This window comes from Notothenia rossii, assembly GCF_949606895.1.
Source record: "Notothenia rossii genome assembly, chromosome: 3".
NCBI classification, from domain to species: Eukaryota; Metazoa; Chordata; class Actinopteri; order Perciformes; family Nototheniidae; genus Notothenia; species Notothenia rossii.
The window spans coordinates 84,210,842-84,238,403 of NC_136901.1; the positions used below are offsets into that span (position 1 = coordinate 84,210,842).

Sequence of the window (27,562 nt, forward strand, 5' to 3'; positions counted from 1 at the left end):
GCCCCCGGACCCCCCTAGAAGAGGTTAGGTCCCCCGCCCGCCCACACCCACCGTTAAATTGTCCCACCCACTGTGAGGATGCTTCTCAGTTTTGTGACTATTGTTGTGTTTTGCCCCCACGGGCAGGGGCATGGGGTTAAACAGGTTTTAAAGTATCCAATGTGTTAGTGATTTTTTATGTATTTTCCTTTAGAGTGGCAGGAAATTAGTATTCAAATTGTTATTGAATTTTTGGTCCCCCCCAATGTTGACTCCATGAATACGGCCCTGAAGTGGAGTGTAAGTAGATATTTGCTAGTAGTATATTGGATTTCAATCTTAAACTGCACTTTTAAACTTCACTGTTTCAGATATCTTTGTACCAAATGTGATATTTGGTGTTAATGTGTTTCAGTTTAAAGCTTTTATAACATGTTGGAATTAGCTTGCATTATTCATACAATGTTTGTTTGATGTTTTTTTTCTTCTTATGCTTAAGTGATATTGAATGAATTTAAATAAAAATTTCATTTTGTTCCATTTCTGTATGTTGAACTTTTTGTCAAACCCACAGGTCTGTGAAACATCTATACTGTCGTCACACTGATTCTATGCCACCGTACACCCTTTGTCTTTATCAACTTGGAAGAGCAAAGCAGGAAGAGTCTATTTCCTCTATATATAATCTCTTTTCTGCTCATCTCCGTACCCAGGGAGCATTAAAAGGCGTTTTTTCTTTTAGAGCAAATTTAGCTTCATTACTGTATTTTTGGTGAATAGCAGTCATTTGGATTGTTTTCTGTTTTCATGTTCCTTCTTCTAATAGAAAAACTAACATATTTATTTTTCTTAAAATATGTGTGCCATATAACCAAAAGTACATACAACAATATTTTTTGGAAGTTCATGCAAAGTTCAACTCGTTTTATCCGTCAAAGAACTAAAAGTAACCAGCCATTTTTGTCATTAAGTCAATATTAGCAAACCTTCTTACTTTAATATATTCTACACAGTACGGTTACAATCTGCTCTGTTTCCGAGTCAGTGTATATGCTGCTGCAATTAAGGGGACACATGTTCAATCATTTGCATCCAAAAGAACAATGCACGGTAATAAAATGCATCTTAGATGCAGCATCGTTTTTTGATGAACATTGATTACCCACATATTCTCTCCGGGTGTTTGAAAAGTTTATTGATTTCAACTTGAGCCATTCTCAGTCTTCTCCTCATGCCTGTGCAACAAGCAGTGTTCTTTCGTGCTTTTCACATCAACAACTAGCTTTTTAAAAGCAAAATATAAAGCAAAGTAACTAACAGCACAACATTTGTTAAAAACATGCAAAGCTGAGCTAAGCTAAAACTCATACGGGCGCATGGTGCTGTGTGTGGTTTGCTCTCACAGCGGAGTACACACGCTCCTGTTTTAACTCTTGCTTCACTTTTTTCCCTTTTCTTGAGGAGTAATTCAGTGCTGCATAGTTTAACGCCTCTTCGTCTGCATCCTGCAAATCATATAGTCTATTAAATATACATTCCTTAAATATTAGGCCTGTAAAATGAAAAACACTTCATCCAAACCAAGTCTAATGTTTGAATGTTTGAGTCTAAAGTCAGAAAAATGTACAAGGATGCTTTTTGCCTCCATATTTGGTGCATAGTTTCAAAGTTCAAAACATATTTACCAGGTCAGTTGATTCGTCCACTGCCGCCTCGTCGGCTCTAGGATTACGGATGGTACACGTTCTTACTGTATAAACAAAGCACTTGTTATTGGAAGTTCCAAAAACATATAAGGTTATAAGATCTGCAATAAAAACATTGAAATGTCCCTTTCTCCTCAGGATGCGGGACCTGTCTACTTCGGAGAAGCAGGAGCATCTGAAGCTGCAGAAGCAGATGGAGAAGAAGAAGCTGAGACTCTTAGGACTCAGAAGGAAAAGCTGCAGGAAGATGTGAAGCAGGCGGAGGCCACAGTCGTCGAACTGAAGGAGCAGGTAAAGACGGCGAGAAGCAAGGAAATGGAGGAATATTTTTTTGAAGCGGCTTTCTTCAGGTTTAAGTAGTGGGATTTAATAGTTATTTATAAATAAGATTCAGGCTGAGACACATTTATGTTAGAAAAATCAAACAGACCTTTCTGTAAATGTAACTACTCGTATGCTTGTGTGTGTTTGCTTGTACCAGGTGGATGCTGCTCTGGGGTCAGAGGAGATGGTGGAGACCCTGACGGAGAGGAACCTGGACGAGGAGAAAGTCAGAGAGCTGAGAGAAACCATCACTGATTTGGTGTGTACACCGGCACCATGATTCTTATCTTCAGTATTAAAACCTATTTACTTTAGTTTTTTACAAATACAAATAGGGGTGCAACAACTAATCGACTTAATCGATTACCAAATTAGTTGCCAACTAATTCAGTCGTCGATTCGTTGGTGACGTCATCACGTGTGTTTTACGCGCCGTCAAGCTCCAACGTTATTGGTCTTTTTATCGGTACTGGAGACATTTCAAAAATATATGTCATGTGTAATATTTATACATAAGCATTATATCGCAGTCTTAGTGTCGCCAACTCGTTTCTAATATGCAAAAAGACAAACAAATGCGTCTATGATGTATTTTCGATCAGACGAGATCTCTCTCCCCCGTCTGTGTGCTAGTGATGTGTCGGTCTCGAACGAGCCGGCTCAAAGAGCTAACAAATAGTTGTATGCATTGATTTAAATTGACATGCATCCGCTAAGAAAAATAGTCTGTTGCTACTGTTTGAACTAACGTAGCAACGGCAGGAACTGCTTCGATAGCGTTTCTTAGGAGCTTTTTGATTACGGATTTGAAAACATCGTTGCTTGCTTTAAAAGTAGCACAATTCATTATGTCAAACCTTGGAAAGTATCTAGATATCCCTGCCCTAATGCCAAAGGAACGGCACACTGAATATGTGTTGCCGTTTGATGTCTATGTCTGGACCGCTGCGTAAAAAGGAGGGTTTCTGCCCCGTTACTTCTCTTCTTACTTCTATAAGAATAAAACACGGAGGAGGGAGATCTATTTTTCTCCCCCTCCTCTGAGAGCCCAGCAGCTGATCTCAAAGCACGCTCCCCTCTCCTGCAGGGGGGCGTGGTCAGCTGCAGCTCCCAGAATCAACCCCCTGCAAAAACAGCGCTGGAAAGAGCAAATAGAGCGAAATGAGGCATGGCTAAAATGCAGGATCTGTTTGGTATTTTGAAAAAATATATATATTTATATACTTTATATAGGTATGGCCCTACAATATATTGTTCAAATATAGCATGATAGGTCCACTTTAAGTAATACAAGACAGAATGATGATGATGATCTCCGCGCTACAGCTGCTCCGTGCATGCATGCAGTGACATGTAATATCCAAGGATTAGAGAGGGTTGGATGCTGCTGTTTTGAGCATTGCAATATATTTATTTTCACTATGTTATTTATTTATGATTATCCTTAGGCTCAGCAAAGATTTATTTTTTTCTATAGCTAATAGTTACTGAAATAGAGCCCTGCTGTTTTGTCAGGGCCTTTTATTTAAATATAATTGTAAAATGTCGATACAGTAGCCTCTTTTTCTAAATAGTTTTTATAGGTTTTGCTATCTGCTTTGTGTAGCGTGGTTCTACAAGCAATTCAGTACATTCGTGGGGTGGTATCAGAGAGTTACAAGGGTCTGTAAATGCAATGAAAACATTTGGCCACAGCAAATCATTTATATTAAACATGTAATTTTTACTTTTGAATTCTTCAGTACAAAGGATGTATTGAATAATTTAAGTGATATATGTGTACACATATACATCATTCATTAGTCAAAACAGGTTTACATTTGATTTAATTAAAAGGTATAATATGTGGTAAACTGAAGAGCCGTTTGGGAGCCGAAAGAGCCGGCTCTTCTTGGTGAGCCGAGCCAAATGATCCGGCTCACCAAGAAGAGCCGGAATTCCCATCACTACTAACTGCGTGGTCTCTGTAGTGTCAGTGCCTTTGCGCATGATGGGTGCGTGCAGCAGAAGCCTCGTCTCTGATTGGCTGCAAATCGATTGCCCTGAAAATCCATACATGCACGCCAGTCACGCTGAATACAAACAGGTTTAACACACAGCTCATATTAACACGGTTTCTGCCGACACGGTCGAACACTGTTTGCTTCCGTCTTGTGTATAAAGGTGGAACTGCATCATTAATTAAACGTCCAGATAAAATACAAACAAAGACACATGCGTTATGACTCCAACACGCACATAGATCTATTTAAGTCTCAAGTGTCCCCACGTGCCAACCATTCGGCATGTATCCTAATAAATAAGTGAATTCAAGATAAACAGACAGCATGGTATGAATGATATCTTGTTTCATTGGATGTTATGTTTAGCATGAGTAAATCCTATCTCTTTCGGTCTGTTTTAGGTGAAGATGTTTAAATGTTGAAGTGAAATGCCTCAATCTGGTGCACTTTGAGCACAACATGAATTTATGGATACAGCTCTCAAAACTCAGATGAAAGGGAGATGTATACTTTTCAATACTCCAATCATCTTTAGAAAATGATCACAACCAATAACAAATCATTTAAACTTGTTTATTCTTATCTTATGTTACCTAGTTAGCATTCTTTCTTTTTATTTATGCATATTTTACTAATCACTCCCCTTTAAAACCGTTTATGTTTTTACTGTCCTATAGTACACATTGGAATGATCTCTTACTTTATTTATTACAGCTATATTAAATAGATAAAGTTGTCTCTCTCACAGAGGCAGTGTGCTCCTCCGCGGTATTATTATTTTAATGCAGCTGCGATAAGGCCCAAACCAACGAGAAAGCACTTTTGAACAGGGTGGCCAATTTAGAGGCACAGGTTGGTATTTTGACTCAAATTGAATTTAATCCATTTTAAATGTAAAAATAAGTATTCCAAACAGTGTTTTCTGTGACTGGTTAAGAGAACGCTTAGAATGGCGTTCCTAGTTGAAGTGCATCTTGGGAGTTGTACTTAACTATTTTCACTTTGCTTTTGCTTATTGCTCCCTATTCATTTTTTACGCTCATTCCGAACAATTAGCAGTTAGCCGTCGTCATGCCACAAGAGAAAGGCACTTGTGTCATGACGACGGCTAACAAAGGAAATAAAGCCTTGAAGGTAAAAGGGCTGCGTATGTTTTACGCTTCATCCTCTGTTTGATATGTGGTTCTGTTTCACGAACCTTTTTTCGTCCTGCTTGCTCCAGGTGAAGCGTGAGCCGGGGGAGAAGGGCACCACCCTCACCGACGACGAGCTGGTTCCTCTCTCAATTTCTGAAGTGAACAAGCACCTGAAAGGGCTCACAGGGGATACGGTTGTGCAAATAAAAAAGCGGCGGTGCACGCTAAAGAACCGGGGCTACGCCGCCAGCAGCCGGCTGAAGAAGGTAAAAAAGAAGGAGGAGCTGGAGAAGGAGACTCTTTAAGCATTTTTTTAGGTTTTGTTGTCTTTGCTGTTTTGAATCCCCTGTTTGTTCACATTCGTTTGGATATTTGTTTTGTGTGCTGTGTAGTTTGGGTTTAAACTGTGGGGACATATTCAAAGCCTCTGATCCTGTTTTTCCTCTTATTTTGACACGGTAAAGGATTCAGAACATGAACTGCCCCTCCCTTTTACCTGCGACACTGGATTAGCTTTCCAAACCGGGATCTCCGATTGGTCCTGCTGCTAAAATCACCTCTGATAGGTGCCACCAGGAAAGGAACGCCCCAAAACTGCAGCCCAAAACTGCAGAAAGCAATTAAAAAAAAACCTGTTACAATAATGATTACGGTTTAGACCAGATTCTCAAACTTCTAGCTGGCATCGGAATTGGCAGACACATGATGGCTCATGACCAAATGACGAACTGGCTACATGATCACAGTGTGATGTGTTGGGCCTCCTACAAAACAAATGAAATATTACAGTAAGTGAGACATTGTCTGACACGACTAATCTTCTGTTGGGGGTTGCATGTGTGAAACTCCGAAACTCAATGTGCAGACCTGATTCTCTGGACATTGAAGAAAATGTCTGCATGGAATTAGGGCTGGGCGATTTTTTCGGTTTTAACGATTAATGGCTGAACCGAAAAATCGCGATTTAAAAACATTTCTAGACTCCGCAGATTTGTTTTGCTTTAAAAAGGGACTCCGTAGTAGCTTACTCTCTCACTTTCCAGAACGCCAATATGGTCTAGCTGCGGCCGCGGACAGTACACGACACGCCCACCTGACACGACACTACGGTGGCTGAGAAGGGTCTAGCTGTGGCCGCGGACAGTGGAGGTTGAACCAAGCCCCCAGGAAGTGCGCCGGAGTCTGATGAGAATATTCGTTGTGGCCCGTTACGTCCTCACTAAGGTCTAGGGGACCTGGAGACAATAACATACAACCAATAAAAATGAGGGAGTCAGCGTAACAGTTAACAAAAGGTTTATTTTGTGTAAACCCAGAACCGAACAGACATACAATTGAAACACTCTTTTGGTGAAGAGGAGGAGGAGCAGTCAAAGGATTGTGCCAAACAAAAGAAACAAGCATAAAAAAAAAAACAGGCCTCTCTCTACATCTATCCTTTGAAACCAAAACTCAAACAAAAAAACCCTCACTAACTAAACTACAACGAATTTGACAAAACAATATACAGGGGTGGCAACAATCCGCTAACCTAGTGTGTCTGAACATTAGTTAGCTACGTGGTGAGAAATGTACAGGGTACCCCAGACTTACCTAACTCCTCCACCTCTCAACACACACACTTTCAAAAAGGTCAGACAATACAAAGATAATGAGTTGCTAAACACTGCAGGCTCCTTCATCAGCAACAGGCCCAGAGAGAGAGAAGAGTTCCTGGGTGCCTCCTTTATGGTCGGCCCTGGCTGCTGATAGGCCAGCTGAGGGTGATAGGATCCAATCAGCCATCAGATTCAGGTGCACAGGTAGATTCCGATCAGCTGCTGATTAGCTGTGCAGAAGACAGGGAGAAGAGAGAAACACAGGAGGGAAAGAAAACCCCACAAGTACAGCTTGCCTGGCACGTAACACCCCCACACATATAAATCCAAACAGTATGTTTGGACCCGACAATATACATTTTCTATTTACATAGCATGAGATAGTGCATCGGCAAGAACATTATCGGCCCCCTTTTTATGGCTTATGTCAAGGTTGTAGTTCTGGACAATCAATGACCAACGCATAAGGCGTTGATTGTGGTTGTACATCCTTGCAAGAAAAACCAGGGGATTATAATCAGTGTATTGTTGTACAGTTTGAGAGGTAATTAAAAATAGCTACGTGTGATATTCTAACCTGAAGTGTGTGTTTTGTCCGCTCACCGCTACATGTGATCATGCAGAGCTGCGTGTCGACTCGTCAGCAGCAGCTGATCTCTCTCTCCCGTCAGATTAGACTTCACTCGCGTTTATGTCCATATCGATCAGATCCAGCTAGTTCTAGCTAATGATAGGACTACCTGCTTATTAAAAGACACCTAAACAATAAGTGTCGCTATGCAACCGGGTGAGGCCACAAAGTATAGCGCAGCATTATGCATTTGTTTACATGCCCACCGGAACCCCGAGGCATTACCAACAGATCAACGCACAATCAACCCATACAGGACATCTCTTTCTCCACATTAAGTGTTAGACATTAGAATTGACTATTCTTGTCTGTCACATACTCTTCTTGTCTGTCACATAAGTGGCGCTAAAGGGAAATTATTTTGACCGAAGAGATTTAGATTTGCCGGCTAAAGGGAATTCTGACGTCGCCATTTTGTGTGCTTCGCGGATGCGCTCGGCTCCTCTCGACTGCTGCTCGGGTCTGCTCGGTCAGCGTCCGGATGAGGAGGCATTCGTTCGACCAACTTACAGTAGATAACATTACAAACATTTTTAACAGGGGCCATCATAGTGTAAATAATGTTTGTTTTGGCAGTTATAACTGAATGTAATGTTTTCTACTTTTTTACATCTGGGAAGGCATTTGCCTTCATCAGATGGAAAGTGTCTTGACCAACAACTTAAGAGCAAACACAAACAAGAACAAACAAACAAGTGAAATTAAGAATCAAATTGAAATTGTGCAATATAATATTGTGGTGGTTCATCTTATAATTCAGTCTAGAGAATGCACCAGACAGCATCTACAGTAAGACCTGCAAAAATCTAAATGTTCTAGGGGGAGGCCCCCCAAAACCTTCGTGCAATTTCGTCCGCGCGCATTTTTCAGGGCAAACTCTATTGGGCTCAGGGCCATCTGTAAATTAGCTTAGATGGCCCACAGGGCCATCTCCCAAAATCCTTAATGTCATGCACTGTAAGCATTACTTGCCCATTGGTCTTGCAACATAATCTGCACTATTCTAATGTTTCTTCTTGCACTTAATTAGTTTTTATCGTTTTATATATTCGTTTTATATATTATGTTGCATTGTTGGAGGAGCTTGGGATTTAACTGTTTCATTGCCATATCTACACTGGAGCATTGTAGGCTTAGAAGAAGCCTCAAAGCATACCTTACCTTCGGTTCCTCAGCCTTTTTTTGAAGTATTCAAATTTTACAGAGCAATGCTATTGTCACGATTCTCATGTTATGTCACGTTTATAGTTTTGTAGGTTTGGGTGTTTTTGCTGTTTTCCATGTCATGTGTCCCTTTGGGTTATTGTCTTGTCATTAGTTTCCCTGGTGTGTCTAATTGTCTGATTATGTTCACCTGGGCCCCTGTGTTTTCTCCTCCCTCCTCACCTGTGTCTTGTTGTGTGATTGAGTCTTGTGTGTATTTAAGTTCTGGGTTGTCTGTCTGTCTTGGTCGGTTCGTCTTGTTCCCTGACTAGTTATGCGGTGAGTGTTCTGTTTGTCATTGTATAGAAATATCATAGCCTTGAAATAAAGGAAGTTTCAGTTTAAATCTGCATTTGGGTCCTGCTTGTTTCACGCACCGTGACAGTACGAACCGACCTGAAAAATGGGCCCAGCAGATCCGTTCGAGTCGGAATTATTAAATGTTTCCTTTTTTTTGGCTAACTGCTCGGCTCGATGGAAGAGAGCACCCGGAGTTCAGCAGCGGGAGGCTGTATTGTCGGAGGCGCGCCAGATGGCTAGAGAGAAACCAGGTATGGTGAAGTTCTTACCTGGCTGGATTTCAAAGATCCTCCCTGTGTGTGATTCCCGGCCTGCTAGCCCCAGGCATGCTAGCTCCCGGCCTCCCAATTCCCAACCTGGCACCATACGCCTCGGTGGGTTCCGTCTGCAGTCAACCCATGCTTCTGCCCCAGTTCCTGGTCCTGTCCAGGAGTCATATTCTGGAACTCGTCTGGCTTATGGAGGTCCACGGAGTATTCAGGCGGCTGCTAAGAGGAGGAGTCGCAAGGCCAAGCTAGCAGCTCAAGCCCCAAGAGCCATGGTTCCGGCCCCAGAACGGGACCTTACAGCCATGCTGCCGGCTCCAGAACCGGACTTTACAGCCATGTTTCCGGCTCCAGAACCGGACCTTACAGCCATGTTTCCGGCTCCAGAACCGGACCTTACAGCCATGTTTCCGGCTCCAGTACCGGCCCACACAGCCATGTTTCCGGCTCCAGAACCGGACCTTACAGCCATGTTCCCGGCTTAAGTGCCGGCTCCAGTAATCATGGTCCCGACTCCGGCTCCTCGTCACCTGCTGACTCATCGGCCGACGCCAGCTCCCCGAGTCCTGTCGGCGTACCGGCCGACTCCAGCACCTCGTCTCCGGTTGGCTGTCCGTCCGACGCCAGCTCCCCGAGTCCCGTCGGCGTACCGGCCGACTCCAGCACCTCGTCTCCGGTTGGCTGTCCGTCCGACGCCAGCTCCCCGTGTCCTGATGGCTGTCCGTCCGACGCCAACTCCATGTCTTGTCACGTTGGGGATCCCGCAGACTACTCTTCTGCCGGGGGTCCTGCCAACCCCATGTCCTGAGCTGTTGGAGGTCCCGCAGACTACTCTTCTGCCGGGGGGCCTGCCAACTCCATGTCGTGTCCCGTTGGAGGTCCCGCAGACTACTCTTCTGCCGGGGGTCCTGCCAACCCCATGTCCTGAGCCGTTGGAGGTCCCGCAGACTGCTCTTCTGCCGGGGGTCCTGCCAACTCCATGTCTTGCCACGTTGGAGGTCCCGCCGACTACTCTTCCGCTGGGGGTCCTGCCAACTCCATGTCCTGTCGCGTTGGGGATTCCGCCGACTGCTCTCCTGCCGGGGGTCCTGCCGGTCCTGTGTCCTCTTCCATGGGGGATCTTGCCAACACCGGCTCCTGACCGGCCTCCGGAGCTGTCTGGTCTTCACCCCTCCTCGGACTCTGCCTTGCCCCCGGGCCGTCCGCCCGAGATTCCCTCCATAGACTCTGCCTTGCCCCCGGGCCGTCCGCCCGAATTCCCGTTTTTGAACTCTGCCTTGCCCCCGGGCCGTCCGCCCGAATTCCCGTTTTTGAACTCTGCCTTGCCCCCGGGCCGTCCGCCCGAATTCCCCTTTTTTGAACTCTGCCTTGCCCCCGGGCCGTTCGCCCGAGACCCGTCCTCCAGACCCCCTCCACCCACCCTGCTGGATTTTTGTTTTTTTTGGGAGGTCTGGAATCCGTCCCTTGATGGGGGGGGTTATGTCACGTTTCTCATGTTATGTCACGTTTATAGTTTTGTAGGTTTGGGTGTTTTTGCTGTTTTCCATGTCATGTTTTCCTTTGGGTTATTGTCTGGTCCTTTTCTCTGTGTTTTCCTCTTGTCATTAGTTTCCCTGGTGTGTCTAATTGTCTGATTATGTTCACCTGGGCCCCTGTGTTTTCTCCTCCCTCCTCACCTGTGTCTTGTTGTGTGATTGAGTCTTGTGTGTATTTAAGTTCTGGGTTGTCTGTCTGTCTTGGTCGGTTCGTCTTGTTCCCTGACTAGTTCTGCAGTGAGTGTTCTGTTTGTCATTGTATATATATCTCATAGCCTTGAAATAAAGGAAGTTTCAGTTTAAATCTGCATTTGGGTCCTGCTTGTTTCACGCACCGTGACAGCTGTTGCTTCTAATAAGGGAAATCATATGCTTTGGACCATCTACTTTTTACTTTGTGTGCACAGCACTGCCTGCATTTGGCAAGCTGACAGAAACAGATTGACATGCATTCACAGTCACGACTGACAGACAAATGATGCATGGAAACTTAGGGCCTTTTGTGGTTTGGCTTCAAACTAAGGTGTCAACAGAGAGGGGCTTCTGCCTTTCTCACTCTCTGTTTTAGCTTCAGGAAACTCTGCATGCACTGCTGATTTTAAAAGTGAAAGTGGAATAATAAGACATTTCAGTAAAGGGTAAAGTCATGACATGACCGTCTTTTTGTCAAGTGCAAGACTTAAGTTTGCCAGATGATCAACAAAAATGCTGAAAGCTTTACAAAAATCTGCTCCAATGCACCATAAAGGCTGCACTCATAGCAGAGTACTCTGGCAGATGCATAAGAGTAGATGGTTGCCTCTTTCTCTTGGTACTTTTACTGAGCACATTGAAAACTAATTAGCAGTTTATTGCAACTTCCCCCTCACTACATATCGATTTGAACCCAATAGTCAGGTGTGTTCTGAGTAAACAGCGTTGGGCCTGCTTGTCAGCGTAGCCGTTGCATGTGGCTTTGCTTGTTCTCACACCAGACATGAAAGGGCTTTACAAAGTGATGAGAGGCTAGAAGGACAGAGGTTTTCAGTTGCCCTCCACCTTTTCTTCATGCTGTACATTTATAGACATGTTTTATAAAGTTGTGGTGACTAAAACACGGACATGCAATGGGTAAGTTGCAGTTCATGTTCAGTATATTAGCAGCTGAGCCACGACACTGCCATGTATTTAATTTGTCACAATTTCCTATGTACCAAATTTCACTGCAATTCCTAGTGTAGTTATTTCACACAACACAAACATTTTCGACATACCGATGCGCTATATGAAAAGTGCGGTATCAACAAAACGGACTAGGATACATCCTATTGAAACATTTGTCCAGATATTTCACTCTGGATCAATGTGTGGTCTAACCGGCAGACCCTTGCCACTATTGTGGCTGAAATACACGTTTCATATATAACTAACAGAATGGGTTAATGTTGATGGTCAAATGAGTGACATGTTGTTTATTTTAAGAATGATTTGCAAATAACTTTTCCGTATTTAAACCTCAGACATTGCGCAAAATCTAACAGTTTCACACATATTTAGGTGTAAAATATCACCATTAAAAGCAATTAGAACTATAACAATTTGCGTCCAGTAACCAATGTACTTTTATTATAAAAAAAAAAGATTTATACAATGATTTTAAGCAGATTGGATATCATTTCAAAAATGATATATATATATATATATATTTGTTACAGGTAATAACATTTCTCCATTTTCTGAAAGTGAAGCAACATATTTACAAAATCATAAGTGTGAAACTTCAAAAGCAATGGAGACGAAACTCAGAGAGACACTGGGTGAGCTGGAACTTTGATGGCAAACACTGATGGTTTATTTTTGAGTTACAGCCGGAGAACTGACAAGACATGTGCTGCCGCCACGAGGTGACACAGCGGTTGCCAAACCAACTCTGAAGATCTCTACCCCAGACCCATGTATTTAGCTGGTTCTGAGAGAATAATCAATATTGTACATAATAAGATAAAACAGGCAAAGCACTAAAACACCTCTATCAGCTGACGCCAACAGGCAGGAATAGGGAGACAAAACACTGAGAGCACAGCAGCCCAAGGTTGCAGGCCTGTGCTCAGTGAGGGCAGTACAAACTGACTGGGTCAAAGTTATGGGCCTCGGAACATATATCCCCAACAGTAAGCTTTAATCAGAAAGTCCAGTATATTGTTAGTCCATCACTAAAGACCTGACATCGGTGTAGATCGTCTCTCCCTCTGCTGATTTTGTATTCTTCCTGTTTGCTCTGCCAGTTTTCCTCTTCGTGAAAGTTGGTGCAGAATAAGTTATTGAGTCCTCCTCTCTCTGCAAAAAAGTATGGGAAAATGTTTGAGATGGGATTAACATGTAGAAAATAAAATGAGTCAACAACTTTTTTCAGTCACATCTTCTCTTTTTGACCGTACCTGCTGCCTCTGCTGATCACCGCTGGCTGGTACGGGATTTGTTTGGAGAGAAAGAGAAGCTGTATTTTGAAATAAAATATATTTGTTGACACATGATGTAGGTACAATTACACACATTTGTAATGTAAATATAATGTAAAAAAAGTGAGCTTTGCCAAATTACTGTCTGATTGATTGAGGTTTGAGAGACTTCTCTTACCATTGCAACAATCACAAGTTTTCATCTTGATAGTATGAATCAGGAAGGCAATAAAAATCAGACTTATAGCCAAAGCAGCAACTAACAGAAGCAGAACTACGATGGCCTGCTGCTGATCCCACGACTTAGGTGCTAAAATCATGGAGAAAAGGAGAAAATATGGGTTAGCAAATTTTATTTGATTTTACAGTATTACAATGCATGACAATTGGATTTTGTTTTATGAGGGTTTCTACCAGATTCAAAATGAATGATTATTAAAGATGTGTAAACGCTCTGCAGTTACCTTCAATGTCCAGCTTTGTTCCATTTCCAAATAACATCTCCCCACATGTGGCCACAGCACAGTAATAAGTCCCAGCATCAGAGGAGCTGACGTCTTTAGAGAAGTTGTAGATACATTTCCGTGGAGAGGTAGCCTCAGGACTATTCTCACAATCATCTCCGCTGTTTTTATGGTTGTAAATGACACTGGGATGAGATTCATCTGATCCGGCTCTGAACCAGTACACTCTGGTTCCTCCTGGACAAGTTCTGCTCTGAGATTCAGAGAAGACTGTACACTGCAGAGTCACTGAGTCTCCTGGAAGGACCGGATCAGACTGATGGCCTTGAATAATGGCAGTGATATCTGGTTCAGGGCCTGGAAATGATAAATATATAGATAAAGTATACGTTTTTAAAGAAAGGTGAAATCTAAGATTGCTGTATTTCATTTCAGAAATCATTCACGCATTTCCCTCTGAGGTCATTTACAATGTGTGGGTAAATATAAAAGATAAAAATAGTAAGCCGACATATCAAACAAAAGGGGTTTAGTACATAACACATTAAAAAAGTAGTAAAATACAGTTATGTTATGTAGCAGACAGTAATAACAAAGATAAACAGTTTAAATGATTTACCTTTAACTCTCAGAAATGTCGCATTAAAAAATGTCATGTCAAATTTGTCTACTTTTAGGCAGTAGTAAACTCCAGTATCGCTTGGCTCTGTTTTACTTATTTGCAGGAGAAAGGTTCCAGGCCCTTGTTTTGCTGTAATGCGAGGAGTCTTGTTAACACCATCATAATCAAAAGAATATGTTCCTCCCAAGACTTCAGGGACGTTTCCAGGACCATGCCTGATCCAGAAAATGTTTGTTGGATCCAAGGATTGCTGGCGTGAACAAGTCAAAGTCACATCATCCCCAACACCAACAGTCTTTGTCTCCAAAATCTGATCGTGTGTGCATCCTGAAAAATATAATAATCACACAGATGATTGCTTTGTGATACATTCAGAATAATTAGCACCCAGCTGAATGATTATCAGAACATGACAATTAATATACTATATCTCAAGTCTAGATACTTACGCCCCACTCCAAGCATCAGCAGTGAATAAACTATGATCAGCATTTTCTGGTCAATCCACTCGTGGCTGCCGGTAAATGAAATCGTATTCGAGTAGATTCGCCTTAATGTAATCATATGAAGTGGGAGGTTACAATTTTAGAGCAACCTGATTGGCCTCTCCTTACTTCATTGTACCACCACAGTGGAAATGATATCACCCTTTGTTTCAACCTAAACACATGAAACAAGAGCAAAAGCAAGCTTCTGTTTTTATGTTTCATGTTTTCCTTTAACTGCACAGAGCGTAAACACACAAAACAGAACAATCGAAAAACAATCTTGATTTTCTTTTCATGTCCAGATGGACTTTTTTGATGTGGTGCAATATTGCCACTGTCCAGTATGATGTACACACGAGTGGCAAACTTAGGAGGAGCTAAGCAATCAAATACCTTTTGAAGCCACTTAAATGTGTTTTACCTAGACCATAGTGTTTACTTTTGACCATTGAGCGATTGTGTTACCAGGATTAACTTAAGAAGAGAACAACATTAAAGGTGGGGTATGTAATTTATTTCAGAAACACTTTTTGTTATATTCCATGGAATGCTCTTAATATCCTGATAGCAGTAGCCGCGTTCACACCGCAGTACTTTTCCCACTTTAGTTCCGATATAGTTCCGAAATGTCGCGTTCACACCAAAAAGAGCAGGAACTAAAATGAGTTAATGAGAACCTTTTTACCCCCTTTTCCGTCCCTGCTAGAGAGCAGGGACTCTCATGCGGCTCTCTTGTGAGAAAAGAGCTATATTTCTGATTGGTTGGGCGGATTGCAAACCACGCCCCGTTAAAACTCAGAAAAGTGTTGTGAAGCCACCATTTTATTATCCTTGCATTATCTTTATTAGCATTAGCATTAGCCCAGCGCAGAAACGCAGAGACTAATTTATGGCAACACAAAATAAAACATGGGAGCGGTGGAGATGAGGAGGTGTCGGCGTTCTGGCGATTTACTCGGAAAGCCAGTCCCCAACTCTGGGGACTTCCGGCCGGGGATTTTTGGGCGGCAGTATACGCCGTGAAGTTGTTTGCGGCCTGCAGTTCTCATGAACCTTTGTGGGAAAAGTACTGCAGTGTGAAAGCGCCTAAGGAATATATTAAATGCTTTGACAATAAATACGTAAAAAAATGTCATCTGTGGAAGCCGTAGCGCTGTAAAAAGCACGACCAATCATTTTAGCCGGCCCGGCTAAAATAACGGGATGGCCTACCTGCCTGTCAGCCTTCCATCTGTGCACAAACTCATCTCGTGCCCTCATTGGTCATGTGCGCGTCCGTGTTTGTTGGAGGAGGGGCTCTGTAAGGAAGTCTGAAGGAAGAGGCAGATTTTTTTCAGCTGCGTAGTTTCAAATTCTAGCGCACTCAAGCTGGTTTCCCCAAAATTACATACCCCACCTTTAACATAATTATAATAATATGTGCATACTTCCGCCAATTGTAAAAAAGAAAGCTTTTTAAAAGATGATCAGCGTTTTCTGGTTTATTACATTACATTATTACATGTCACGCTTTACCCAAAGCGACTTACATACACTCAATACCGTGGGCAATCCCCATCACACATTACAGCACCAGCAGTTAGGTTTTGACATGATTCATTGCTAAAATGAACACGCTTAAAGCCAATTTCCTGGTCACAGAAATGTGAAAGCAATGATTTGTATGCTGGCTAATAACGGAAGATACATTTGCAGGTAAAGGTTGCTCCATTCTTCTGTATTATAGTACCAAACAGTTACGGATTTTTAAAAAGAATGTTCAAAGTTTAAGCAACTTTAAAAACACTCCTACATCTCCTATAACGCAACATTTTTTTAAAATAGGTTTCCTGATATAATATGCCTAGGTCTTTTAAACTTGATCCCTCCAGTTTGTAATGGTTGCTCCTGTAACAAATGTGTTTGATGGATGTGGTGAAACAATGCAGAAAAGTCCATTATTCATGTATCCAAAGTAGACCAGTTTAAGAACCGCCTCTTATTTGATGAATGTGTAAGCATACACACTAAAGGAATTGAAACTGAAACTTCCTGTGATCCTGTGCTCTGTAGCAAATGATTAACTCTGACACTTTCAGAATTGGGATTAGATTAGATTCCAAGGACGTAGCAAAATGTTTAAAGTTTGTCTGGATTTCTGAAAGGGATTTTTGGAAGTGATCAAAAGCTTTCTCATTTGCTAACTGCCATATTTTAGTGATAGTAAAATGATTAATACCAAATATATATTTTTTAGAATAGCTGAATATTCATTATAAAACATTTGAATATAAATGCATCCTTTATAATGCATCCAAAAATGTATAGGCCTGTGTCTCTAGGACTTATACTTCCACGTTGTTGTTGCCATTTATTTAAACTTGCGTTCATTTAATTTTTTTGATTTGTGTAGACATAGAAAATACAAGCTGCCATTTCCCACCTTGATAAGGACAGAGGAACCATCTTAAATACTGTGCACACCAGCCAATTGGATGCTCCACGTCATAAATGATGAACACCCCCTCTGCCTGTCAGTCACTTCAGCAGGAAGAGCACAACACAGAGCTGGGCTGTTAAAACATCCGTCCTCTACAATACACTTCATTTCAGAGAGCTTTAGAGAGGAAGAAGCAGAGCGACACTCTCAGAGAATCAAAGGAACACATTTGTCCTGAGACGATTTACAGTTTCTCTCCTGTATATGTTTTCCCTGGGAAGAGAAAACTAATGTACACCAAGGAAACAAAACAGATAAATTAAACCGACTATTTACAAGGTGCTTAACATAAAACAATCCTGTGCCGCTATAGTGTCTGTGCACTCTTACACTACTGACACTTATTAAAGGAACACCCATCAAGATAATGCAGTCCAGTAAAACTCCCCACATTTTTTTATTTATTAAGATTTAGGGTTTCTTGACAACTCAAAAGGTGTATAGAGAATATCATTATAAATATAAATAGCTTATCTATCTGTATGGCCAACATTTCCAGAACATTGGTCAGAGCTGCAGGTTGTGGTTTGTGGCTTTCTTCAGGGTCAACTGCCATGACATGCCTTGTACTTTCACACAAACAGTCAGATATAAATGCTTCACACTGACAACCAGATGGCTCATGGAAACTTCAGCGCTGCTGTGGTTGGGCTTCAAACTGAGGTGTGAATACAAAGGGGCGATTGTACTTTATCATTCTATAAACCTCAGGAAGCTGGGCTTGCACTGCTGATATACTTTTGTTTGTTTCAAATGGCAAGTGGAATACTACTAGTCACACTATGTGATGATGCTTTTTGACTTAACCTTACTGCAAGTTATTGCCTTTTATCTGTAGTTGCAGTTAGTCAGGGGAGGTGCCCATCATTTCCTGGTCCAACCCCCGTCTTTCAGTCAAAGCAGGAATTTGAACCGTGATCCAACATGGTGATAAAATGGCTGCCTGTCTAATTTAATGCTTAATGAATCAATAAAGTTTGATTGTAAATTAGATAGATGCTTTTGCATCTTTAGAAATAATCTTGAGATAGACATGTTTTTACTTTAAATGAGCATGTGTAAAACTAAAACAATGATGAAGCCTGCTGAAGTTTCATGTAGCTCTCACTTTACTTCACATCCTTTTGAAGCCCATAGTTCTGAGTAACAGCCTTGATGCTTGGTCAAAGGGTGGAGAGATGGCCCAAAACAACGCATGACTCTCAGTGTAGCTGCTGCATGTGGCTTTGCTTCTTGTTCTGAAGCAGAAGGTCTCTACAAAGGGATGTGAGATCTGAAAGGTGGAGTGCTCGATTCTATGAACTAGTTGACTTCTGACTTTCTATTTTGTATTTAGAACAACAAACATTGTCTTTTGCAAATAAATATCAATTGTGTGTGAATCACAAAATATTCCCCATATGTTTTTTCAGCCATACTTCGGTCTCTCCTTCTTAAAAGCACTTTGCAAAAATGAAACATAACATGTATGCTGTGTAAACTATTATACACCACTTCTTTCTCAGTGGAAATTGTCCACAGGTGTAACGATAACATGGTTATTTGCAATAAGAAAGGGCATGGCCTAGTCCCTTAGGTTGCTGGTTTTACTTTATAATGCTATAATGGATTGAAATGTCTCTCGTTAAAAAGTAATTGTTAGGTTTAAATCCTGATACATTTGGTAACGTTAGATAATCACAAATGGTCAAGACTGGTTGTAGGATTATAACGTTTACAGAAATACAGGATGCACAAAATCATATACTGTAAAAAAAAAAAAGGAAAAATGTTGGGTACTCTAAAATACATGAAGGCATGCTTTGGAGTTCACTGCCAAAAAAGCAAGGGAGTTTTTGGTGTTTAAAAACAAATAAATCAGTGATACTCTACAATATTGTTCAACTTGAGAAAATGACAATGCTCTACCTTACAGAGAGCACTATCTCAACACATACTTTAACCTGTAAGTTCCTCACATCTCTTGGTTTTGGTGATATTTCCTCTCACCTCTCCCCTCCAGCTTTCTACCACCTACACTGTGGCTATTGTAATGTTATGGAACAAAACAGCTAGCCTACATAGAGTGAACAATACAGCATTGAGCAACTCCAACAATGTCTTTGGTGTGTGGAGCCATCCAACTCACTGCTGTTGCTCAGTGAGTATATCCAGTATGTAAACCAAACATCTTATTAAGCTACAGAATTAGTTTTCTGTGACCATATGGAATCTGCAATGTACTTTATAAAAATAGATGTGTTTGCTAGCTAGCAGTTGTCATGTTCCCACATTGCTTTCCTGGTGTGTTACACGATTAACCACAGCCATTGGTCTGTTGAATAGAGTGACACTGAAATAATGTCTCTGTGTGTATTTTTTGTTCTCATGCTGGTATGATTAAAACGACATTCATAGAATGTGTCAATCGGGTTTTGCTGTTTAAATAGGTCCTGTACTTCTTAGCTAAGCACCAAAAACTGAAAACATATTTTATTGTCTAATTAAAGGGGCGTCTTTGAAAAAATTAAATCTCAGTAGATAGAGATTTCGAAAGAAAGTGGTCCTCAGGTTTTAAATGTAGGGGGGAGGTAATTTATACATTTCATTCAATCACTACAATTGCTACTTTGTAGACGTTGATCTTCTTGTGAGCAAACCTTCATTTGGTTGGAAAGACATCAGTCGTGAGAGACGACGGAGCTGCACCACAATGATCGGTCAACTGGCTGCTTTGATTGTTCTTTGTACGATATGTAAGTGCTATTCTTTACTCCTGTATGAAAGACAATACCATTTGATGATCTTAAAGAAGATCTCCTCCATTAAACATTTTCTTTGTCTTTTTTCTTTAGCTCTGATTGAATCGGCAGAGGATCCTCACCTGATCTCTTTGGATGTGGTAGAAGTTGGTGGAAGTTTTACTTTTAAATTTCCAGTTTTGGAGATCGAAGGCAAAATACTTTCTCTGTTCAAGCAGTCTCTTGGACAAATGGCCCAGCCAGTCTTTAATGTGATTTTTGGCAAACTAACAGTGACTGAACCTTTTTTAAATACACGGTTCAAAGCAACACAAGGGAATACTCATTATCTTTTCACAATCAGAAATGTCAGTAAAGAAGATGAAGCAACATATTTCTGTCTCACTGGATCGACGTATTCACTGAGTTTTGGAACTGGCATCTTCTTGGCTGTGAAAGGTAAATATCTATTACTTTCAGTTATTGTTTCAAGCCTCATTTCATACAAATAATTTATATAAAATGTTATGTTTTCTTTTACTGAATCACGCAGATCAGCGGAGATCTTTCTTCGTGAGGCAAAGTCCGGAGACCAAGTCAGTCCAGCCCGGCGACTCAGTGACTCTGGAGTGTTCACTTATCTCTAACAACGAAAGCGCAGATCAGTGTCCAGGCGAACACAATGTTTCCTGGTTCAGATCTGGATCAGGAGAATCCCATCCAAGCATCATTTACACTCACAGTGAGGAACAAAAGCAAAGCAGCTGTGTCTTCAGTCTGTCCAAAACTATACACAGCTCCTCCGATACCGGGACGTATTACTGTGCTGTGGCTACATGTGGACAGATCCTGTTTGGAGAAGGAACTACAGTGGAGACAAGTACGTTTTAAAGTCTATTTAAATTACATTTGGATTTTGTATTTATATGTATATAAATATTAAGTGGATAAGTTAGAGTGGATCAATTCATTAACTACAACTACACTTAGCAATTATTTTATTGAGACATTAATTATAACTGATGAACGAATCTCCTTTGAAACTCATCCCTTCGTAAGAATGACTTTTCTCAGATTTCAAATGACTGATATTTTGTTGCGGTGTACGTCTAAAAAGTAAGACTTCCTTTGTTTCCTTATTTAGGAGATTCAGAAACAGAACTGAACCCAGTTGTCCTTGTGCTTGGAGTGCTGTTGGCCTGCTGTGTGACTGTGATTGCCTTTCTTATTTTCTATGGATACCGAAGGAAATGTTGTGAAAATTGCAAAGGTAGGCTCAGCATATTATACTCTAGTTTCAGTTATGCTTTTTTAGGTGGAACCATAACGATCTAATAATCTGGAAAAAAATCTTGGCTGTGAAAACAGACAATGATTGTAAGGATGGGAGTTTTCTCTAATAAATGATGAAATTATGGAAAATCTATTAATATAAGATTTTTGGCTCAACATAGTGTACATTTGTGTTTCTATTCAATAAATGAGATGACGATTCTAATAGTCAAATACCTTTACTTGTGTAAAACCACCATCGCCGCTACTACTGAGTCAATAATATAAACTCCAGAGCTGTTTGTTTGTTTTTTGTGTCATATTGTTACATAATTGTAAACCTGAGGTCACTTAATCTATTGTTTTGAATGCAAAAGGATACATTATTATATTTGATTGTGTGTAATACAGAATATCCTATTGCAAAAGGAATTATATAACATCTGAGCCCAGAAGTACACAATATCAAGGTACCCTTGAGAAAATAACATTATCCCTTACTGCTTAAAGCTCTGAAGGAGTTCATCAGATTAATCACAACAACACTGACGGTGAATTTAGCAGATTACAAAAAGTCAATGTGTTTAACCAAATAGAAAACAACTGAAAATGTGAAGTTGTTGGATCCTCTGTTTCCTCCAATGTGAGGGTGACAATAATCATGTGTGTATACTCTGAAACCCTGTTTTACATTCAAACAGGAGCATTGAGTGCTTCCCATCATCGTGGACCCGACATGTCAACTGGGGGTCAATCAAATGACATGGTAAATACGTGGTGGTGTGCTTTTTATTTGTTCAAGACACAGATTATGATCAAATTATAAAACAACAGTATAATAAACCAACTGATAAGTAGCTAAACTTAATGTATGTTATGTATGCCTGATAAAGAGTGACAAGGTATAAATATAATTACTGATGGCTGAACATTTGACAAAAGAAAGTGTGTAAAGATCACTGCAAAGCAGTCTATACTATAGACATGGTCTATATGTTAAAGTCACCTAATCGCCAAAAAGTTTGTGTTAAAGAGCAACTTCCAGGTTAAAGACACCTGTGAATAAATGTGTAGGAAAATGATGAATACACTAGATTTTCAAAAAAATATACAGAAATATACACTACAGTGACATCTGGCGTCGTTTTTGTAAGAAATGTTCACTTCCGCATAAAAAAGCCTCGGCACGTGACCTCCCGCGTGTGACGTAACGCGGGGGACACAAGGGGGAGAGCGGCCGGTGTAACGTATTAATAAACATGGATCCCAATGCTAGTTTCGACACAGAAGACACAGAAGAAGTTGAACATGAATATTCGAATGCATATGACGGACCACAACCTTATAATTATGAGCCTGCTAGATGTCCAAGAGACCAGGAGCAGCCAAGGATTAGAAGAAATAACGGCCATCGGAGAGAAATTGAGCTGTGGTGTGAGGAGAACCAGTGAAGAACTGGGCAGCTATCTTGGTGAGTGACCGGCGTTAGCTACAGAATGTTAGCTAACGTCACATCACAACATTGTGAAGTTAGCTATCATATATCAGGCTATAACTAAAGTAGCATTGATAATATAGTAACGTTACTGGCAGGACTGTTGATACTGATCCATAACAGAAACTAATGCGCAAGTATCAGCCGTATCTCGCGTTACCTAATGCAACTCCACACTACGGTGCTGTGTACCGGAGGGGAGACGCGAGATACGGCTGATACTTGACGATCTGGCGGAGAAAGGTTGTGGAGCCTCCGTTGATATGCCGTTGTAAATGGCTTGATGGAAAGCAGGTGTGTAGTCGGGGAGGGTGCACAGCTGATTGCAGCAGGTGAGTGGAGGTTGAGCCGTGAGCCAGGAGTGACAGCCACCACGCACACACAAACAACACAGACAGGGGGAAACAAACAAACACAAAGGAGACGGTGCCGTGTACCGGAGGGGAGAGAGAGAGAGAGCAGCGAAGGGGGGGGGGGGGGAGAGAGAAGTAATATGGTTTCCTGATAAAGCTGTGGAGAGTATGTGCTGCAGGGAGGTGGATGCACAACGCACCCAGGAACGAACGCTAGCTCCAGTCCTTTTTACTGTGGACTCGATGTCCTGACAGGCTGGGATTTGTGCAACCTGCACAAACACAATACTGCACCATGATTACAAATGGTGAAATACAATGTAAAACTACCGAAAAATACCAGCTCACTAAAACACAACCGCTCTACTCAACGCAACTCTACTATACCCGCGGTCAGAGAGCGGAGATGTGTCCCCTGTGTGATGTAATATGACGCGTTTGACGTATGACCTTAAAAAAAAGCCGTTTTTAAGAGCAGAGCTCAAAATTGCTCCTTTCCGTCTGAATTCCTGCCCTTATGTCTCATAAAACATATCAAATCCTGCATTCACTTTTTTAATTGTAATTTTCAAGCAAGCTTAAGCATACATGTAGAAAAAAAAAAAACCTGCAAGATGCTCTTTAAAGTCACCTAATCGCCCAAAAGTTTGTCATTGACGCACGTTTTGTTTTAAATTTTGCAGGATGAAGAAAAGAAGGCAGTGACTTATGCATCAGTGGATTTCTCAACAAGGAAAGTGAAAAGAGGACGGAGAAAGGAGAGAGAAATGCCAAAAGATTGTATGTACTCTGTTGTTAGATCAGATCACTACAACCAGCCACACCCCTCTCTTTAGAAAGAGATTTGAGTTGCTTTCTGAATGTGTTGATACAGGAAGTGTGCCAACTTTACTGTAAGGTGTCATCTAGGTCGATATGTCTGTGGAACTGTTTGCTTCCGATTTTTTGTTGACATAATAAAACTTGATATTTATACTGTCCCCTAATATTGAGTAACTGTATCTTCATTAAACTACTACAACATACACAATATACCTGTGAGTTACGTGTTAGCGTCCTTAGATAAACAATGCATGGATTTAGTCCTTCATCCAAGTCTGCGGTGAGGGACTCAGGGTAACAAATCTGTCATCCAGTTGAAGGATAGTTATCTTTCAACTGATGATCGATATATATTTATGGTTAGAATAAAGATAAAGATTTATTTATTTTTATATAATTCAACTTCTAAATGGCCTTTGATACTGTTAATAACCAAGACAAAGTGATACAAGAACAGGTTTTCTTCTCCTTTTCATTCACAGACATTTGTTTAAGTCATTAGACCAAAAACCTTTTGTCCGCTGCTTTCCCTACTGCTGCAGGGGAGTAGATTCTTACTCCGTGATAAGAGCAGGTCAAATACATTTCAAGTTGCATGACACATGATCTGGTCCTATACATTCATTGAGTGCTGTTGTGGTTCAAATTATTTAGTTTTATGAAGTTACTACCCTTAAGTTGCCCTTGTGTGTTTGTTTATAGTCTTTCACATTTACTTTGTGTCGATGCCTTTTAGCAATGGACGGGGCCACCAAACATCTGTAACGTCTGCCTTTTGGGAAAAAACATTAACCTGATAAAAAGGCTTTCTGAATGGAGGAGAAAGTCAAAACTCCACAGATGATGAAACTTCAGACTTCATGTTGTAAGGCATGTTATTTAATATAAGACTATTGCAAAAGCTTTTAAATGTAGGGTTTGGCAAAAAAAACTTGTCTGACATTGGATACATGATATGTATTCCAGAGTCGAATATGAGCACTTCAAACTACTGTACTGCCTGAGAGGAACAAGGGGAAACACATTACTGTTACATATAATTTAGAAAGATTCTTGCAAAACATACATCTGAATGTTGCCATTTATTTCCCTATAAATGTGGGTGAACAGACACCCACTTGACAACAAATGACGAGTGGAAAGGTCGGCATGGCTGTGATTGGGCTGCCACAATAGGGTGTGGTTTCAAAGTCACATTTCCTTCAATGTCATTCGTTATACAAACTTACCCTTTCAGTAATACAGTAACTTAGACATGCATTGACAGTGAAGGTGTCTTTAGTGCTGTTTTAAAGTTTGTGTGCTGTTTGACTTTGTACAGCTCAAATAACACATGAAGAGGTGAATAACGTTGAGCATATATGTTCTTAGAGTCAGACCTAAACAGTTTCATCTCAGAATCACTGTGTGTTGGCTCTTTAGTTTTTCTTTGTAATGTGATTTACAGTACCTAAAGCCGACAAATACTGTGTTAAAGTGAACACTATGAGCGACAATGATTAAACTAAAATTAGATTTATGTTTCCTTGTGAAACACTTCCCTTCTTGCACCTCTAGCCTCATTACATATCCTGTAGGGCAGGTCTCTTCAGAGGAAACAGATTCAGTGGTCAGTCAAAGGAAGACAAATGGCTTTTTCTCTCTCACTGTAGCTGTGACATGTGCATTTACTTTTGCTTTGAAGTAAAATGCCTGACTGCTTTGAGACTAGAAAGAAAAGTTATGGATACTAAATGTTTTTCTCGTGAATTATTTGGCAAACAATCTGTAACAAAAATGCATTTGGACAAAAATAGCTCTATTACTAAGTAATGCATTACTGCCCAACACAGCACCAGACCTACATCATGTCCTAAAGGTACTGACATGTCAGTGACAAAATGAATGACCACGCACACACATTTACAGTGAGCTTCAATAGCAAAATGCTTTCGACACGGACAAGAATAAAAGTAAATTCCCATTGCAGTGGAAATTCTGTTCACTGTTGTGACAGGAAGTTTGTCTGTCAGTTGTTTAGTCGTCTTTTGTGTGTCTGCTGCGTATCAGTATGTCAAAAAATGTCACATGGTGTTTGGTCAGACAGCTTTTCAATTTCATTGAAAAGGGGACATGATCAAAGGTTTGGTTAATTGAGGGTTGTGGTCTACCTTTCAGCCAATCACAATGACTTCTACTTTGTTAACCTTGATGACTTTTGGGTAAATGTTCCATTTGGGTGCGCAGACATCAGCAGTGCAAGGGAAGGGCTCTGTGGCACAATGATGGGAAGACTGGCTGCTCTGTTTCTTCTAAGGACATTGTGTGAGTGCAACTTTACTTACTACTGAAACACGAGTACTATTATTTTCTAAAGGTCGTATTAAAGTTTAGAAAAGTTTAACAATTAGTATTACTGTATTATCTTATCAATCATTGTTTTTGTCCTGTTGTCTCTTTCTTCAGCCCTGATTCAAACTGCAGAGGTTCCTCACCAGATCTCTTTGACTCTGGTGGAACTTGGTGGTAATTTGACTCTGACATGTTCAGTCTTTGAAAATAAAGCGGGGATGGTTTACTGGTATAAGCTGAAGTTTGGATATATGTTTCAAACTGTTGCGGCAGGAAATGTTGACAAAATACAATTTCAAGGACAATTTAACAACTCAAGATTCAACATCACAAAACGGCATGCTCAGAATATTTTAAACATCAAAAATGTAACAAAAGAAGATGAAGCTATGTACTTCTGTCAAGCAGGATCGGCATACAAAATGGAAATGACTTACGGCACACTTTTAGTTGTGAATGGTAAAGTATATTCATTTTGATTACTTAATTTGCTACATTGTAAAATCCTTAAAATCAGTTACTTTATTCTTAATTTTTGTCCTTCACACAGATCATAAAAACCTGAAGAAATCTATCTACGTGAAACAAAGTCCGGAGACTGAGTTGGTCCAGCCCGGCGACTCAGTGACTCTCCAGTGTTCACTCCTCTCCAAAAACAAAGAAAACGCAGATCAGTGTCCAGACGAACACAATGTGTACTGGTTCAGGTCTGGATCAGGAGAATCCCATCCAAGCATCCTTTACACTCACAGTGAGGAACAAAAGGAACGCAGCTGTGTCTTCAGTCTGTCCAAAACTATACACAGCTCCTCTGATACCGGGACGTATTACTGTGCTGTGGCTACATGTGGACAGATCCTGTTTGGAGAAGGAACTACAGTGGAGACAAGTACGTTTTAAAGTGTTGTTTCAATTATATTTCAATGTTTATTCATATTAAGTCTCTAAGTGTGTTTATAAAGGGGGATGAAGTATGAGCTACAACTACACTGATCAGCCATAACATTATTACCACCTGCCTAATATTGTGTAAGACCCCCTTTTGTGGCCAAAACCGTCCTGACCCGTCAAAGCATGGCCTCCACTATAGACCTCTGATGGTGTGCTGTAAGGTATCTGGCACCAAGACGTTGCAGCAGATCCTCTAAGTCCTGTAAATTGTGAGGTTTGGGCCTCCATGGATCAGACTTGTTTATCCAGCACATCCCACAGATGCTCAATCGGATTGAGATCTGGGAAATGTGGAGGCCAAGTTAACACCTTGAACTAGTTGTCGTGTTCCTCAAACCATTCCTGAACCATTTTATTTGTTGTGTGGCAGTACGCATTATCCTGCTGAAAGAGGCCACTGCCAACAGGGAATGTTCAGTATATTCCTTATAGGCTATATTAGTTGA

The 27,562-nt window shown here is 40.9% G+C and overlaps 1 protein-coding gene across 6 annotated transcripts in view; it reads left to right on the forward strand.

Annotated features, from left to right (window-relative positions):
- Nucleotides 1–27,562, forward strand: part of LOC307032122 (uncharacterized protein) — a 171,620-nt gene that overhangs the window by 36,249 nt on the left and 107,809 nt on the right. For 4 of the 6 annotated variants that reach the window (XM_079669888.1, XM_079669886.1, XM_079669887.1 and 1 more), the window contains exons 2-5: nucleotides 1,824–1,976; nucleotides 2,167–2,268; nucleotides 5,235–5,414; nucleotides 9,062–10,985. In XM_079669888.1, the coding sequence (XP_079526014.1) occupies nucleotides 2,194–2,268; nucleotides 5,235–5,414; nucleotides 9,062–9,631 (825 nt within the window). In that variant the 5' untranslated portion in view covers nucleotides 1,824–1,976; nucleotides 2,167–2,193 and the 3' untranslated portion in view covers nucleotides 9,632–10,985. Of the gene's footprint in view, nucleotides 1–1,823; nucleotides 1,977–2,166; nucleotides 2,269–5,234; nucleotides 5,415–9,061; nucleotides 10,986–27,562 lie in introns of those variants that run through there. The other 2 variants (XM_079669889.1, XM_079669890.1) reach the window with 1 other exon arrangement.